Here is a 15,920-nt window from a genome sequence, read left to right as displayed (position 1 = left end):
ATCGCGCTGCGCGCAAGGCAGCATGGGGAAACCCAGGCTAGCGCTTCTCCGGGGAATGCAAACATTTTTGTGAGAGAACAAGCGAATGCAAACTTTCTCTAAATTTTAATAACATTGTATCCCTAATTAGATATTTGTAAATGCAATCCGAGTTTAATGGTCAAATCAGTAACAATCCAGAATACCTTAAAATACACCTAGAACTTAGCAACTACATATAGCATCAAGCTAACAACTGTTCAGAATACCCTTGCAATGGCTAACAACTACTCAGCAACCACCTAGCAAAGCTTTAGACTTCTTTTGAACACCATAGCAACAGCATATCAATGCCTTGTCAACCACACAGAACACCCTAATATTCCATTGGTAGTCTTCATAAAATGTGGAACTCAAATTTATCTTCCAGTCTTTCGTATGCTATCTCATCTCTTCAGATTTTCCTTGATCTCTCTGTCCATTGAAGGTCTGTCTCTTTCTCTCTGTCCCTCGGGAATCTCAGCATCTTCATCTCGGTGCGTGTAGATTGACAGGCTCTGCCGGGGCCCCTATGGCTCTCTGCCGGTTGGGTCAGTATCCCTGACTTGCCACTTAATTAATGACAGCAGACCAGGGTTTGCTGTCATGCTACTGAATGAGCTACTCCCGTCTGCCATTGGAGAAAACAAGAGCAGGTCTGTTGAGTGCTAGCTTAAGATGCTTTGAGATCCCTTCCTGTTCTTTTCCAGGCTAGAGGTGTGTGGTCTAGATTCTCTGCTCTTATTCAATGGACCTTGGAGAGGATGCTGAATACAAATCTAAGTAAAGTTTGGACACTATGATATAGTCTGTTGGTCTCTGACACTGTGTGAGTATAAAGTCTGAGGTCATTGCGAGATCCCAGAGAGAGGACAATCAAAGCAGCTTGTGTTTGCTACTTAAATCCCTTTTGTTCTTAAAGTAGTTCAAATTCTGTTTGTATAGAATGTGAGCTGGTTGAAGTTGAATAATTGATAGACTGTATAGGACTACAAAAGGTTGTATCGTATACTGGCCTGAGAGGCTTGGGTTACACTGTATCTTCTGGCAAGGATGAAAGCACTCTGGAGTATCTATCTATCCATCCATTCATCTGTCTGTCTATCCGTCCTTCCGTCTGTCTATCTATCTATCTATCTATCTATCTATCTATCTATCTATCTATCTATCTATCTATCTATCTATCTATCTATCTATCTATCTATCTATCTAATCACGTATGCCCATCTGTCCATCTATCTATCTGTCTGACTAGCCATCCATCCATCCATCCATCCATCCATCAATCCGTCCGTCCGTCCGTCCGTCCGTCCATCCATCCATCCATCCATCCATCCATCCATCCATCCATCCATCCATCCATCCATCCATCGTGAATCTTTGTTGAATAGTGAATGTCAGGGACTGTCCATCCGTCTGTCTGTCTGCCTGCTTACCTAAATTGGATTTTTTTTTCAGAAGAACCATCATTTTTACGAAACATTCACTGTTGTTGAATAGATTTCAAATAAATTAAATTAGACTGTATATCATATGTGAATGAGTGAAATTGTAACACTCGATATTCTGGCTATAGTCTCATTTTACATGTTCATCATATTAAAATTACCTCCTGTAATTAAATGATTGGTGCTTTTTTATAGATTTTTTGGCATTTTTGTCAAAATTTAAACAATAAAGTAAGAGAGTGAGGGGTACAGGATTGGAAAGTATCACTAGTCAGGACTTGAATTTTAATCACCTGTGGGAGTATTTCCCATGAGGCAATCTGCTCAGACAAAAGGGACAGCTCTTAATCGCAAACTGAACTGATCACAAGTCTATTCACTGTTGGTGACTGAATGGACATCTTGACTTCGATACTAGCAGGCTAGTTTTGATCATATAAGCAGACTGTTCTGATCACATAAACATCGAAGGATGACACAGATCCACATCTGGGTAAGAAGGAGACAGCTGGTGGATGAGCTGTGGGTGGTTTGCTGATCTTCCCCAGATGGGACTCAAATGGGACAAAGACCAGGGCAAGAGCTTATCTCACAATCAAGGCTCTTATAAGATTTACAAGCGTATTTGAGTTACTTTCCTCTTATGATGATAGTTTAAAAGGAATAATTCACCCAAAAATGTAAATTATTATCATTTACTTGCCTTTATGTTGCTCCAAACCTGTTCAAAACAGCATAAAGTAACCATAAAAATAATATATTTATATATATGTATGTGAAAAACGATTTCCTGTACATTATTATTTTAAAAAAAACTATAGCTTTTAAAAAAAAAAATGCACAATAAAGTTTCATGCCCAGTAATATTGGTACAAAATATACTATTTAAAAAAGAATAAATTATGTTAATTTTCTAAATTCACTCGGCATTGGGTTATGTAACAGGTCCAAAGACTTACCAAATCTTACAGTTCAACAAAATGCATACACATCTCAATAGCCAGGTGGAGATTATAAGGGTTGAGATGGATTTTACAAAATGTTTTGAAATGTTTGAGTGTCACTCAAGGACACTTCAGCACTTCAAACGGTTGACAGTCCTCTGGATGCTCTTAGAGTCTTCCCCCATCTGAGAATCCATGCCCTTTTCAATTAGGATACCACTCAAAATAGCTATTCGCATGAGTCCTCCAGGCCATCAAAGAAATAATAGGAGATTTTCAGAGTCTCTTAATTAGGGCTGATTCTCGTTAATCCAGTTCACCCTGCCTGCACCATATGTCCCGGGGAAAACCGCTGTGGCCTGATGCAGGTGAAAGAACAATTACAAATATCTCCCTCCTTTTTCATTCAACCTGTAGTAATGCTTTTGAATTTCCACTTGGTTGAGTGGGTAATCTCTGGCTTTGAATGAGAGAAGACCCATCAGAGAGTCTCTCACACTCTTCAGAACTCCCTTTGCTCCAGCCAATTAGCTAAGATTCATCCTATTAAACTGCTTTATCACTTTCCATATTAGATACTATTATACAGACTTCAAAGAGTATTTAAAGCTCTTTGGTTTATGAAATGTTTTATATTCATGACCCAAAAATGGGTTGCAGGTCTTGTTCTGATAGGGTCGCTGATGGCAACAATGCTTAATAGTCCGAAAAAATAAATATATAAAACTAAATTTGATTGGTCTGTTCAGGTTCAGATGAATGGAAGCTTGTTTCTGCCACAGAATAATAAAATAAAAAAGGTTATTGTGAATAAGCAAAAAATAAGCAATTTTTCATCTCACAATTCGGAATTTTTTATTTTTACTTTTCTCACAGTTGCGCGTTTAGATACAAAGTCAGAATGGCAATATATAAACTCACAATTGCCGGGAAAAAAAGTCAGAATTGTGAGATAAAAAATTGCTTATTTCATAGAAACACATCAATTCATCAGTTAAAACTTGTGAATTTTTGGAGGTAATTTTTTGTCATTTTTGTCATTGCTTTAGGTAATGGCAACAAAGAAAAAGTTGATATAGTTTTACACAGAAAAGATAAGTTGGACATTTTCACACTAAAATCATGATAAAACATTGTTCATGTCATATGGCTGTACTATTAAAACGGTGTGTACTTTAACATTTATAGATTGTCCCCATTCACTTCCATTGTAAGTATTCCTTGTAACATACAATATATATATATATATATATATATATATATATATATATATATATATATATATATACACACACATATATATATACACATATACACACACATATATATATATATATACACATATATATATACACACACATATATATATATATATATACACACATATATATACACACATATATATATATACACATATACATACATATATATATATATATATATATATATATATATATATATATATATATATATATATATAAAGGCTAAAACTTTTATAATCTTGTAGAAGTCTAAATATGTTTCTATTTTCGGCTCTTACTGAATGCTGGTGGGCTCTAGATTAAGTTTATTTTTTCTTGTGCCAAATCAGAGACTCCTTATGTTTTGAATGAATCCTCTGAGCATGTGAAATCTGGTGCAAATGATTTGTCTCAGATGTAGAACGCTCTTTCTTCATCGAGAGACTGGCTCTGTATACAAGATGTTCATCTGTGTTGATCATTTCTCAGGATGTTGTTCTTGCTTAGATGTATTTTACTGACATTTTCTCGACAGAATCTTTGAAACACAACTTGAGTCAATTAGCTTCCAATAACATTCAAGACATTTAATATGTCACTAATTGGATTATACCATATATATAGTATAGGGTCCAATTCTCACTATTAACTAGTTGCTTTTTTGCATGATGCTTATTAGCATGCAAAAAATAATATTCTTAATCTTTTTCTTTCCCATGTGGTTGAATCGGCAAACATGACTTATAGAGCACTGCAGCATTTGTTTTCATTTTCATTTCAGTTTTGCTCTGCACTCTCTCACACTCGATTGGTTTCTTTCTTTTGCCATTAAGGTTTGTCTATACGTCTTTTATGACTGTGAGATTGTGTCCCCTTTTGACTCCATCAAGGCACTCTTTCCCTATAAACATAAGGCTCTGATGGACCCCGTATTTAAAACACAGCCAATCCAACTGTAAATGTTTACTGCTGTTCTGCTTTGGAGGCATCTATGCTGTGATTTGAATGGCACACTTTACTTCGTCATTTTGGCTCAGGATATTTTTATAGTCACAGGAAGAGCTTAAGCTCACTCAAAAGAAGACGAACATAAATAAACTCCTAAGTTCAGAGACTCATAGTGAAAGAAACTGGTCTGAAACTGTGTTCATGGTTTTGGGTGTGAGTTGGCCCAAGGTCCGTTTGTTTTCCCAGAGTAGTAACAAAACGTTTCCCGCATGCTGATTGGCTAATACAGCTCTTTGGCCAAGATAACTTTTCTAAATGTGGACTGGGGTTGTTACAGTTCTCTTAAAGAGAATGTGTCATTATTTACGCACCATCATATTGTTTCAGACCTGTATAAAACGGATACATTTTTAAAAATTGAGCTGTAACTTGAAAGACAGCGAGCAAATAAGTTGAACCAGATCAGTCAGATTCATGAACAAATCATTCAGACTGGTTCACTGATTCATTCAAAGAATGATTCATTCATAAATATGAAATCACGACATGTCTCATGAATACACTAAGCTAAGGCAGATAGCAAGATGCTAAATTTAGTGCTCAAATTTAAAGGAAAAGTTCACCCAAAAATGTATTTCATCCCATAATTTACTCACCCTCAAGACTTCCTAGGCGTATATAACTTTCTTCTTTCAGCCGATCACAATCGGAGTATTAAATAATATCGTGGCTTTTCCCAGCTTTGTAATGACATTGTATAGTGTCCAAGTTTTTGAAGCTCCAAAAAGCGCATCCATCCATCATAAAAGTAATCCATACGACTAACGTTTACGGCCGTTGCCGTGAAGCCAGTGATTATACTTTATAAAGTTTTAAATATTAGTATTTTTCTTACAAAAATCCATCGCTTCACTTCAGAAGGCCTTTATTAACCCACTGGAGCTGTATGGATTACTTTTATGATGGATGGATGCGCTTTTTGGAGCTTAAAAAATTATGCACTATTCAATGCCATTATTAAGCCTGGATATTATTTAATATAACTCATATTGTGTTTGGCTGAAAGAAGATAGTCATATACACCTAGGATGGCTTGAGGGTGAGTAAATTATGGGATACATTTTATTTTGGGTGAACTCCATTTGGATTACACAGTTTTAACATTAACAGACTAATAAATTGCAAATCGCTTAAATCAGCATAAATCTGTTAATGTGAAAACAATTAAATTTATTCAGTTAAAAAGTATGAACATGGTTGAAAAATGGCTAGCTGTGGAACAAACAATGTCCAATATGAGATTGAAAGAAATTGGATTTATTGATGATAAATATATAAAGCGCTATTGTGTATTTAAAACTGGTACTATTACAGAAATCTTACCTGTTTCATTTATGTCTGACTGACAAATATGCATCATATTCAGTTTATTAGTTTGTTTAATTTAAAACTGTGTAATCCAAATGGATGGAAATGTTATATGCAATTCAATTCAATACAATCAAATCTTAAATTTAGCCTAAATATATGTTTGAGTGTTGTTCTTGGCTTTTGTCAGTACTAAACAGAGTAGCTGTAATGCTAGTGGAACAGGATGATGGGAAATCCCTCTTACAAACAATGTCCTGTCCTTGATGAACCCAGTCTCCATCAGTCTTATCGGGTAACAGGGTTGATGCTGGAATGCACTGGAGCGAGATTACAGGCAATTAAAAGCACATCCTCTCCACACTTCAGAAGCAACATGTCACACACTCAAACACACTCACACACCTTCATCTGCTCACTCTAGCAACAACATATTGACTCAGTGATTGCTTGCTGGCTGTGTTATTGCCATTGATTCCTGCACTGTATAATGCAGAATAGAGTGGTGCAGGGATGACGTACATTTGTAGGCCAAATTGGAAGTTAGCATCCCAGACAGCAACATAGCCCAGATCCAGCTCACATCTGGTACGCGTGGAATCCACATGTACCAGATGTGGTCCGGATCTGGGCCAACACAATGTTGCTGTCTGGGATCACACTGGTTCCCTTGACAAAAACACAATAGGATTTTTACATAGGCTTTTGGATTATTGCAAAAAATAAGCTGTTATCAGTAAAAGTTTATGATCATTACATGCTTTGTCCATCAAGATAATTATCACAGATGATCACAACTTTTTATGAATTTTGAAGCCTAAATACAGTCGCCAGAATGAAAAAGCTAAAGGTAGGCTTTAAATTAACTCCACGAATTCAACGTCACCATCACTCAGCTCTTTCAGTTTTTATCTAAAAAGCATTTTCACTGACATTTTGAGTTAGAAAAGTTTATAAGAGCACAATTATATGCACAATGTGGCTGTAAAAGCGGACTCAGCTTATCTTTTCGGTGTGATGACGTTTAATGTCCCCGACAGCCTCTGTAGTCCCATTTAGCCACTTGTTAGCAACCGGCTTTTTGAAGACAAATAACAGCTTAAAAAATCATGAGTGGGGTAATACTGATGTATTTTATGTCATAAAATAAAACGTGAAACCCCAGTCCTTATTTAAGTCATTTACTCAAAAACCCACGAAACAATGGAACCGGAAGTGCTAAAATACTAACTCGTTTCTGCGATTTGGCCTACAAAAATACGTCATCTCTGCATGACTCAATAATCTTCTATATATAGATTATTTTCTGCATTATCATTCATAATTAGCAGTCTAAATGGTTGCATGCCATTTCTAAATAAGTGTTTTCTGTTAAATAGCTATTAGCGTTTAGCATAATTCTATCAATGCCTGATCAAAAATGTAGTATCATGATACCTTGTTTAGCAGGCTAACAGCTTAGCATAGTGTTAACTGCTTAAGTTAGTCCTATGCTAAGCTGCTAGCTTGCTAAACAAAGGCTAACTGAAAACAGGAAAGAAAGGGGAATGTTTAATTTGATGATTTTTGGCTTGAGTATGCTTTTCCCAATTTAGCCAACTCTTTGGTAGGCTAGTACTTGCTGTTGCTGAAAATATTATTTAATCAACTGTAGTGGTATGCTAGCGTATAGATGAACTTAAAGCTAATTGCCACAGACTAAGAGCCTTGAAACATCAGATACATTAATTATTTTATATAAAACTAATGGTATGTAGGGCGGCATTTTTCTTTGTTTTCACTTATTAGCAGTCAACTTGTTTTTAAATTAGCTTACATAATACATATATATACACACACACACACACTAATTGCTATTTCTGTGCGTGTTGCATATTCTGTGTTTATGCTGTGCACATTTGAATTGTTGTTGAATTTCTTGAATTTCTCATTTTCCATGTCGATTCTGTCATCCTACTTCAAAAACAGGGTTCACCTCACCTCTTGGTCTTTGAATCCTTGTTCTCACCTCATGTTGACAGGGTTTGATCCTGAGTGCTGCTCTCTCCTGTCTCATCTTTTGAGATGACTCTCTTGGATTACTGTGTGGCTGTACACCTTTAATTTTACTAATGACAGCTGAGGTTTGAAGTGTGTCCTCCTCTGGCACATGTGTTCCAGGGGTGGTTGTGTTCTCTGGTTTCTAATGCATTAGAGAGGTGAGGAACAAAGGGTCACCTTCCTTACATTACCCTCTTGATACCTCTCTGTCTGGTCTTGGTTGTGGTTCCTCTTTAAAGTCTTCATGTCAGTCCTTTCATATCCTTTTATCAGGTTCTTACTCTTCAGTATTAGTCTGAATAAGCTAAAATTATTGAGCTAAGATGCTTTTCCCTTTTTCTCCCATTTATTCACCCTTCATTCACATGTTGGTAAACCTGTACGATCTTTCTTCTGCTAGACACAAAAGAAGATATTTGGAAGAACGTTGGGGCGGAACATACATTTTGACTTTCATTGTATGGACGAAAAAACAGAGACTTGTTTCACAGAATGTTTCACAGAAAAAGAAAGTCATACAGCTGACAGAATTAAATTTTTTGTGTGTACTATCCCTTTAAGGGCACCAGAAAGTTACCTTCAAATAACAATTTTTTAGTTATAAATATGTTGGAATAGCTATAAATAGAAGAATGTGAACTATTGTACCTATTAAACTATTGCTCTGCCATGACAGTATTTGACTGAAAAGAGAAAACTGACAATATGAAGTCAGTTTGTATGACTGCTCGCTTTAGCGCCCCTTGTGGCAACATTGAAAATTCAATGTTTATTTTGAACAGCGTTTTATCACATTCCAATGTGAGTAAACAAGCTTGTTTAGCTAGAAGCATTTGCGTCCACATTTTTTGGGCTTTAGGACACTCTATGCGAATATTGAAGTCCACACCACAACTACTAAAGAAAACGACACAGAGGAACAATATCATTGGAATCACTTTCAGAATTATTTTTTTTCCAGCTGATGAACGGTAAAATCAGTTACAGCCAATCAGAATCCATCCTGCTTTATTGTCCATGGTGTGGATGCCAATATATTTATTTTAATAGTTATCATTCTGGGTGTAAATGGATCTTTATTTTAATTTTATTTGTAAATATTAATTTAAGGCATTTCAAAGTTTATATGCAGTGGTTTATTAGAACCACCATGTTGAATGTTTACAACTTCATGAAAGCTTATAAGATTATAATCATTTTTCATTAGTGAAATGTTTGTGTAACTGCTCCTACTCGACCCACTCCGAGCGGGTTTCGAACCGGGGTCTCCGGAGTGGGACGCTAAACACCGCTGCCTCAAGCTCACCTCTTGAGATCAGGGATGTGAGAATGATTTTTTTCCAGCTGATGAACGATAAAATCATTGACAGCCCATCAGACAAATTTTCCATGCACAGCTCTTACTGATCTACGTCCGTTACACTCATCCCTCTAAACCTCACTCTCATCCGGGTCACGGCACCAAATGTAACCGATCCCCGCTGAGCGGGATTCGAACCGAGGTTTACCCACACAGCTCTTACTGGCCTACGTCCGTTACATCTGCAAAACATTACTACGTTCAAGAGTCGTAGAGAGTAACCAAACCTCCTCGTCTTATCTATAACGCAGCAGGTCTTTGTTACATCTCATTCACTCTCTGTTACACCATGTACCAGGAAATCAAGCCGATGTGTAAAGCTCTTGGCTCACATGAGAGCTGTTGATTGGGTGAAAGGGAATATGGGTCTTCTCAGACAAAAGCAATCACACAGGCACTAAGGCCTTACAGTGTGTGAACCTGCAGTCTCTCTGTGGCTCTCACGGCTGAGCCACTGATCTCATTGTTGTGTTTGTATTGATACGGTAAATGGGGTAGACCATGAGAAAGGAGACGAATGCAGTTAAACGGGGAGGGAGCGAGTGAACTTCAGTCCTTTTACATAATTTATTTTCCTTTATTATACTCACCTGTGTTCTTTCCAATGTGGCTCAGGTTTCAGAATGGCTCCTGGCAGTTACTGGGCCAAATACACACTCTTGTTACAGTGTTGTAGCTGTTATATTGTTCATTGTGATCTTGCTCTTAATAACTAATGTTTTTCAATTTGCCCCATTAAATCCCTTTAGGCAAGTATAATGATAATGTCTGTAACCTGTAACCTTACATTTTTAAGTTCAATAAAGATGTTTAAGTCATTTAACTTAAATTACATTAAATTTAAGCCAAACAGTTGACGACACCCATTGACTTCCATAAGTCAATGGCTTCCTTCAACTGTCTGGTTACCAACATTCTTCAAAATATATTCTTTTGTGTTCAACAGAAGAAAGAAACTCATACAGGTTTGGAACATCTTGAGGGCAAGTAAATGATGACAGAATTTTCATTTTTGGGTGAACTAAAAATTAAGCTTTTTTTTAAAAGGTATGCTAAAGTGTACTTATTTTAACAATGACTCTAGCAACTTGTATTTTGGCAAAACCCATGGTTACCATGGTCATTTTTCTAAGACTGAACTAAGTGAAAAAAATAAATACACTTCATTGTTGTCGATATTCCCAGAGCGTGTTAAATTAGCTCAGAAAAGCTCAACTCTGGGCGAGCTATAATTAGAATGTATTACTAGACATGACGCTCTGATACACTGTAAAAGTGTGTAGGCGTTTGTATGGCGTAACAGGTGCACAGACCATCTTGAAAGAACCAAAACCAATGTGTAGACAGACAGACAAAAGCTAACAGAAAGATGAGGCAAGACTGTTCTTCTGTAGCTAGTGAATAGGCGGACAGTTTCCCTCTGCAAACTTGTTCAGTGTAGGGTATCCTCGCTAAAGGTGTAAAGGTGTTTCATGTCAAAGCCATTGTTGCTTTTATTGTGCTCTTTCTCCCAAGGGACAGGGCCCTCTTTAGGGAGGTTTCTTTCATCTTTTAAAAGCATTATGGTCGGGTTTGGCAGTAGGCTGCTGGAACCAAAAAAGGACGTTGGCTGTAAAGTAATGGAGGGATTGTGTGGTTCAACTTAGTTTAACTTGTTGACAGCTTAATAGAGAACTAAACAGTGAGCATTGAAATACAAATGTCACTGTCTTAAAGGCAAATCCGTTCTCTTGGTGGTCATCTTGCTCAATCCCAATGGCACAATATAGGAACTATAATGTAAAAATACACACCACTTGCTAGACTAAAATCAATAAAATGTGGAAAATAAATAACTATAAATGTCATAGAAGTGGTATACCAGATATAGGAAACAAAGGTTTCTTTATTGATATAATATAGAGCCTACACCTTTAATCTTATTTAATATCTAGAATGATGTCTTTTATATGGTGTTTATATGGACGGAGAACTCGCAGGACATGTTTGGCACCATATTTTGAGAATGACCCTATAATGGTATCGTAAATGTTGCTTGTTTAGCTCAAACCACTCAGCAAACCTCTATCAAAAACTCTCTTAAAAGGCTCTGTCTCTGTTATAATTGACTGCTTTCCTGCAGCCTATCTGATTTGTTCTATTTTTGTTTGTTGAGTTGCAGTGGTGAGACTGAAATGGCACAGACTGAGTTATGGACAGTTATGGATCAGAGGTCCGACCCACATGCAATAGACATGCTGGCTATTATATGCTAATTAGAGCATCGACATAAGGCTTTTAGGGACCGTTTACACAACACGTTTTTTTTAAACTAAAAACGGGAAACTTTTTATGTGCTTTGGTCATTAATTTACATGACAACAGTGTTTTGGGGGCCTGAAAACGCAAACTTGGATTGGAAACTGGATTCAAAGTGCAAGTTATTGAACAAAAACGTGAATAGCCTATGTGAAAACGGTGACTTCATGCGCATCGTATTATGTGTTCAGTCTATAGGCGTGTAGTGTTTCTTTACGAAGTGACATCGCCAACTACTGGCCTGGCATGATAATACAGCATTTTTAGTCACTTTCGTGGATCCGTGTGAACGGGGATCGTTTTGACAACCTTGTCGTCTGTACGCGAAAAAAGCATTTCCTTTTTAGTACATCATTGTCGTGTAAACCCTTAAGAGTTTATATTCCTCTACCACTGCATCTTCTGCTCTCTTTGGTTTTACTAGAAGTTAGTTTTGGAGGATTAAAGGAATAGTTCATCCAAAAAGTAAAATTCATGTTGTTCCAAACCCATTTGACTTCCATGAAACACAAAAGAAGATGTAATAACTATTTTTTTTATAAAAAAAGAAAATCATATCGATTTGGGATGAATTGGGAACACAACATTGATAGCTTTTCAGAAACAAACTGAGGTAATTTCTAACCGCTATAAAATTACATTTAATGGCGAATAAATTCTTTTGACAGTCAAATGCGATTAAATGGGGGGTAAAAAGTAAATTGTGGAACTAAATCCTTTAGTATTTTGACAAGGATTGATTTGATGTATTGTGTCCTATATGGCATGTGATTGGAGGACTTTACGTTTAGAAGTTAAAAAGGCAAGAAAAGAAAAAAAGACCAAAGCTTGCTGATCAGCAGGAGACCAACGCTTTGTAAGAGCGAAGTGATTATGAGGAAGAACTTTGCAGATGATCTTTTACCTTAAAATCCTGGGCGACGACCTTCTGACAATAAAAGAGACCTTTTTTAAGTCAAGTGAATGAAACCACCAGGCAAAAGACTGAACAAAGAGAATAATAGAGGTTGCCTTTCCATTGAACTCACATCTTCGATGATTTCCATATTGTGCTTATAATCTGACTCATAACTGCATTCTTAAAACAATTATGCCATTTGAATTTGGTACTGTCACTCGTCTAACACGATTTATGCTGCGGATCACAACCTGACTGCAGTATTTCAAACCTTTAATACTAGACAAAATACCAAGAAGTCATTCACAAGACTGCATTTGACTGTCTGTGGTAGAGCGAGTGTTTTGACAGCAGGTCACAGCAGGTCATGACACGATTTAGCTCCGGCAAAAGGAATTTAAAGATTGATCTCTGTGAAGCAGTTTAATTGCTAATTTAAGCAGTTTTTTTAATAAATATTTGCCAGCCACATTTTGAATGAACATGCCATATATATATTTTTTTTAATCTGAAGATTTACAAGGTTTGATACAGGCTAAAGAGAGATTTAAACTTATAAGACTTGTATATATCAGTTTAACCTAGGCTTAAAATAAACAAGAATATTCCCACTGCATTGAATACACTAATAAGATTCAAAATCTAATTTATAAACAGGAAGTTCTAGGATTTGAATGAAAAACAATATTAATAATAATTAGGGCTGTCAAACGATTAATCGCGATTAATCGCATCCAAAATAAAAGTTTGTTTTTACATAATATATGTGTGTGTACGGTGTATAATTATTTTCTATATATAAATACACACACGTGCATGTATATATTTAAGAAATATTTGCATATATATACTGTGTATATATATTTATATTATAGATAATTTATATTATATATAAATATTTTATATATAAATAACACATTTTTCTTAAATATATATGCATGTGTGTGTATTTATATATAGAAAATAATTATACTCCATACACACACATATATTATGTAAACACAAACTTTTATTTTGGATGCGATTAATCGCGATTAATCGTTTGACAGCCCTAATAATAATACAAAGAAATGTTATGGCGTAAAACGAATAAGGAATATTTAAGATTCAGCACTAAGTCACAAATCAAATAATTTAATTATTTTATAATAGTAATGACTTTTTTAGAATAATTAATATAAATAAGGACTAATAAATAAGTATATATTTAATCATTTGTCATGAAAGCAAAAGGAGGACATACCAAATATTAATCAATTCTGCTTGATTATTTTTATATCATCGCAATTTGTAAAATATATTATCGCCCAGCTCTAATCTGCTAAACGCGAATGAGGATTTTAAGATATTATAAACATTAATATCATGAAACGATGTGTATTTTGACTTGACTCTGATGAAATTCTTTTCTTTTTTAACCTTTCATTCAAATAGTTTTTCTGATAATTTTACATGAAAAAGAAAATTATATTACCATTACCATTTCTATTTAGGTAAATGTGTTTCTTAGCAAACATGTTGTTATTTAGTCATTTTGACAGAATAATCTGATTTTTTTCTTTTCTTTTCATTCAGCGGATGTATCAGAAGCATATGGAGTCAGATCACAGAAGAAACTCTCAGAAAACATAGAGTGGTCGTACGCGGGTAAGTGTTGCATTCAGGATTGATATTGTGTTTCTTATCTATGCATAGTGATTATATCAAGGATTAGACTTCAGTCTGTATAAAGGGCCAGTCAGAATTTGTAAAGATGCACAGACATTTTGAAGTGAAGCACCGTTGGCATCCTTCCCCCATGCCAGCTCAGGTTGAGGGATCATCTGTGTCTAAGCATGCAGAGCTTAACGCCACAGATTAAACTCATCCGTATCTCCTAACTGGGCTTTCAGGGTTAATATGGCCTAAATTATAGGTCCTGTCTGCTCTCGCCCAGACAGTGTACGTCAAACTTTAGAGGGTGTGTTTGGGTTTTCATGCAGGATGACTTCAAGATGTGGCTCCTTTGTTTTTGTTCTAATATCCTGAAGGATGGAAGACTATTTTTCAATTGTAAAACTAAGGTTTTTCTCTTATGTGTGTATGAAATCAAATGCATTTTTGTCTTCTTTTGACACTGACTATTTGCTGTTTAATATCAGTATTGCCAAAAAGCATTGAACACTTATGTGTCTTTTATAGTATTCTGTTTGAATAAGTGTAATCTTAGAAGACAAATTAGGACTTTTTAGATGAGCCATATTGTACACTTTTGGTATAGTGATTTAGTTTTACACAGTGATGGACAGTAACAAAGTAGTATTTCTTTGTTGCTGCACAGTATTTAAGTACATCTTCAAGTATCTATTCTGTACTTGAGAGTATTTTTATTCTAGGAAACTTTTAATTGTACTTCACTACATTCCAAAACACAATATTTTACTTTTTTTCTCCACTACATTCCATAAAAACATATCGTTCCTTGTTATTTCGCCACCCCTGAAATAACCACCCTCTGAAACACAAGAGTGATGTCCAATTTGAGAACAAATTGATTCTTTCCAATGAACCTGTTGATCTGGTAAAAAAAAAAAAAAAAACACAAAAAACACTGAATAATTGCAGAGTCAACGACTCGCTGATTCAATGATCAAGAACATGTATATATGTAATATACTGTATACTGTATGTATATAACATTATATACATATAATGTTTATGAACTGATTGTGTAAAAAGTAAGTTACTAATGAATTTTAGTATTATTGTCAATCCTGTGGGGTGTTCTTGCTGCCGTACCTTTAAGACTTTATGCAAATGACCCCTGTTATGATTGGCTCCTCCTTCACCTTTGAAATGAGTAAAAACGCCCCCAGCAAAATCTTGAGGATCTATTTTTTGGGTACGTTTACACAACAACAATGTACTAAAAAACGGAAAAGTTTTTTGCGTACAGACGACAACTTTGTTAAATTGATCCCCAATCACACGGATCTGCAAAAATGACTAAAAGCTCTGTATTATCATGCCAGGCCAGTAGGTGGCGATGTCACTTTGTAAAGAAACACTACACGCCTATTGACTGAACATGTAATACGCATGACATCACTGTTTTCACAGATTTCACAGTTTACACGGAGACGATAACGATATCGTTTTCAAAAACTTGCACTTTAAATCCCGTTTTCAAACGCCGTTGTCGTGTAATTAAATGGCCAAAACACATTTAAAAGTTTCCCGTATTTTTTGTTGAAAACATTGTCGTGTAAAAAGCCCCATAGTGTGTTGAAGGTTGTGACCAGAGCCGTTAAATATGCTTTTCAACGGCTCTGGTTGTGACGTCAATACCATGACCATTTGTAAACAATTAGCCTGTAG

The 15,920-nt window shown here is 35.7% G+C and overlaps 1 protein-coding gene across 6 annotated transcripts in view; it reads left to right on the top strand.

The window, feature by feature from the left end:
* ptprz1a (protein tyrosine phosphatase receptor type Z1a) overlaps window positions 1–15,920 on the top strand; it is a 57,838-nt gene that overhangs the window by 6,701 nt on the left and 35,217 nt on the right. For all 6 annotated transcript variants that reach the window (XM_079858717.1, XM_079858715.1, XM_079858713.1 and 3 more), the window contains exon 2: window positions 14,139–14,210. In XM_079858717.1, the coding sequence (XP_079714843.1) occupies window positions 14,139–14,210 (72 nt within the window). The remainder of the gene's footprint in view (window positions 1–14,138; window positions 14,211–15,920) is intronic.

This window comes from Squalius cephalus (genome assembly GCF_949319135.1).
Source record: "Squalius cephalus genome assembly, chromosome: 23".
In the NCBI taxonomy this organism is placed as follows: Eukaryota; Metazoa; Chordata; class Actinopteri; order Cypriniformes; family Leuciscidae; genus Squalius; species Squalius cephalus.
Note: the sequence above shows the minus strand (reverse complement) of the source record. Positions and strands in the feature narration are given on the sequence as shown.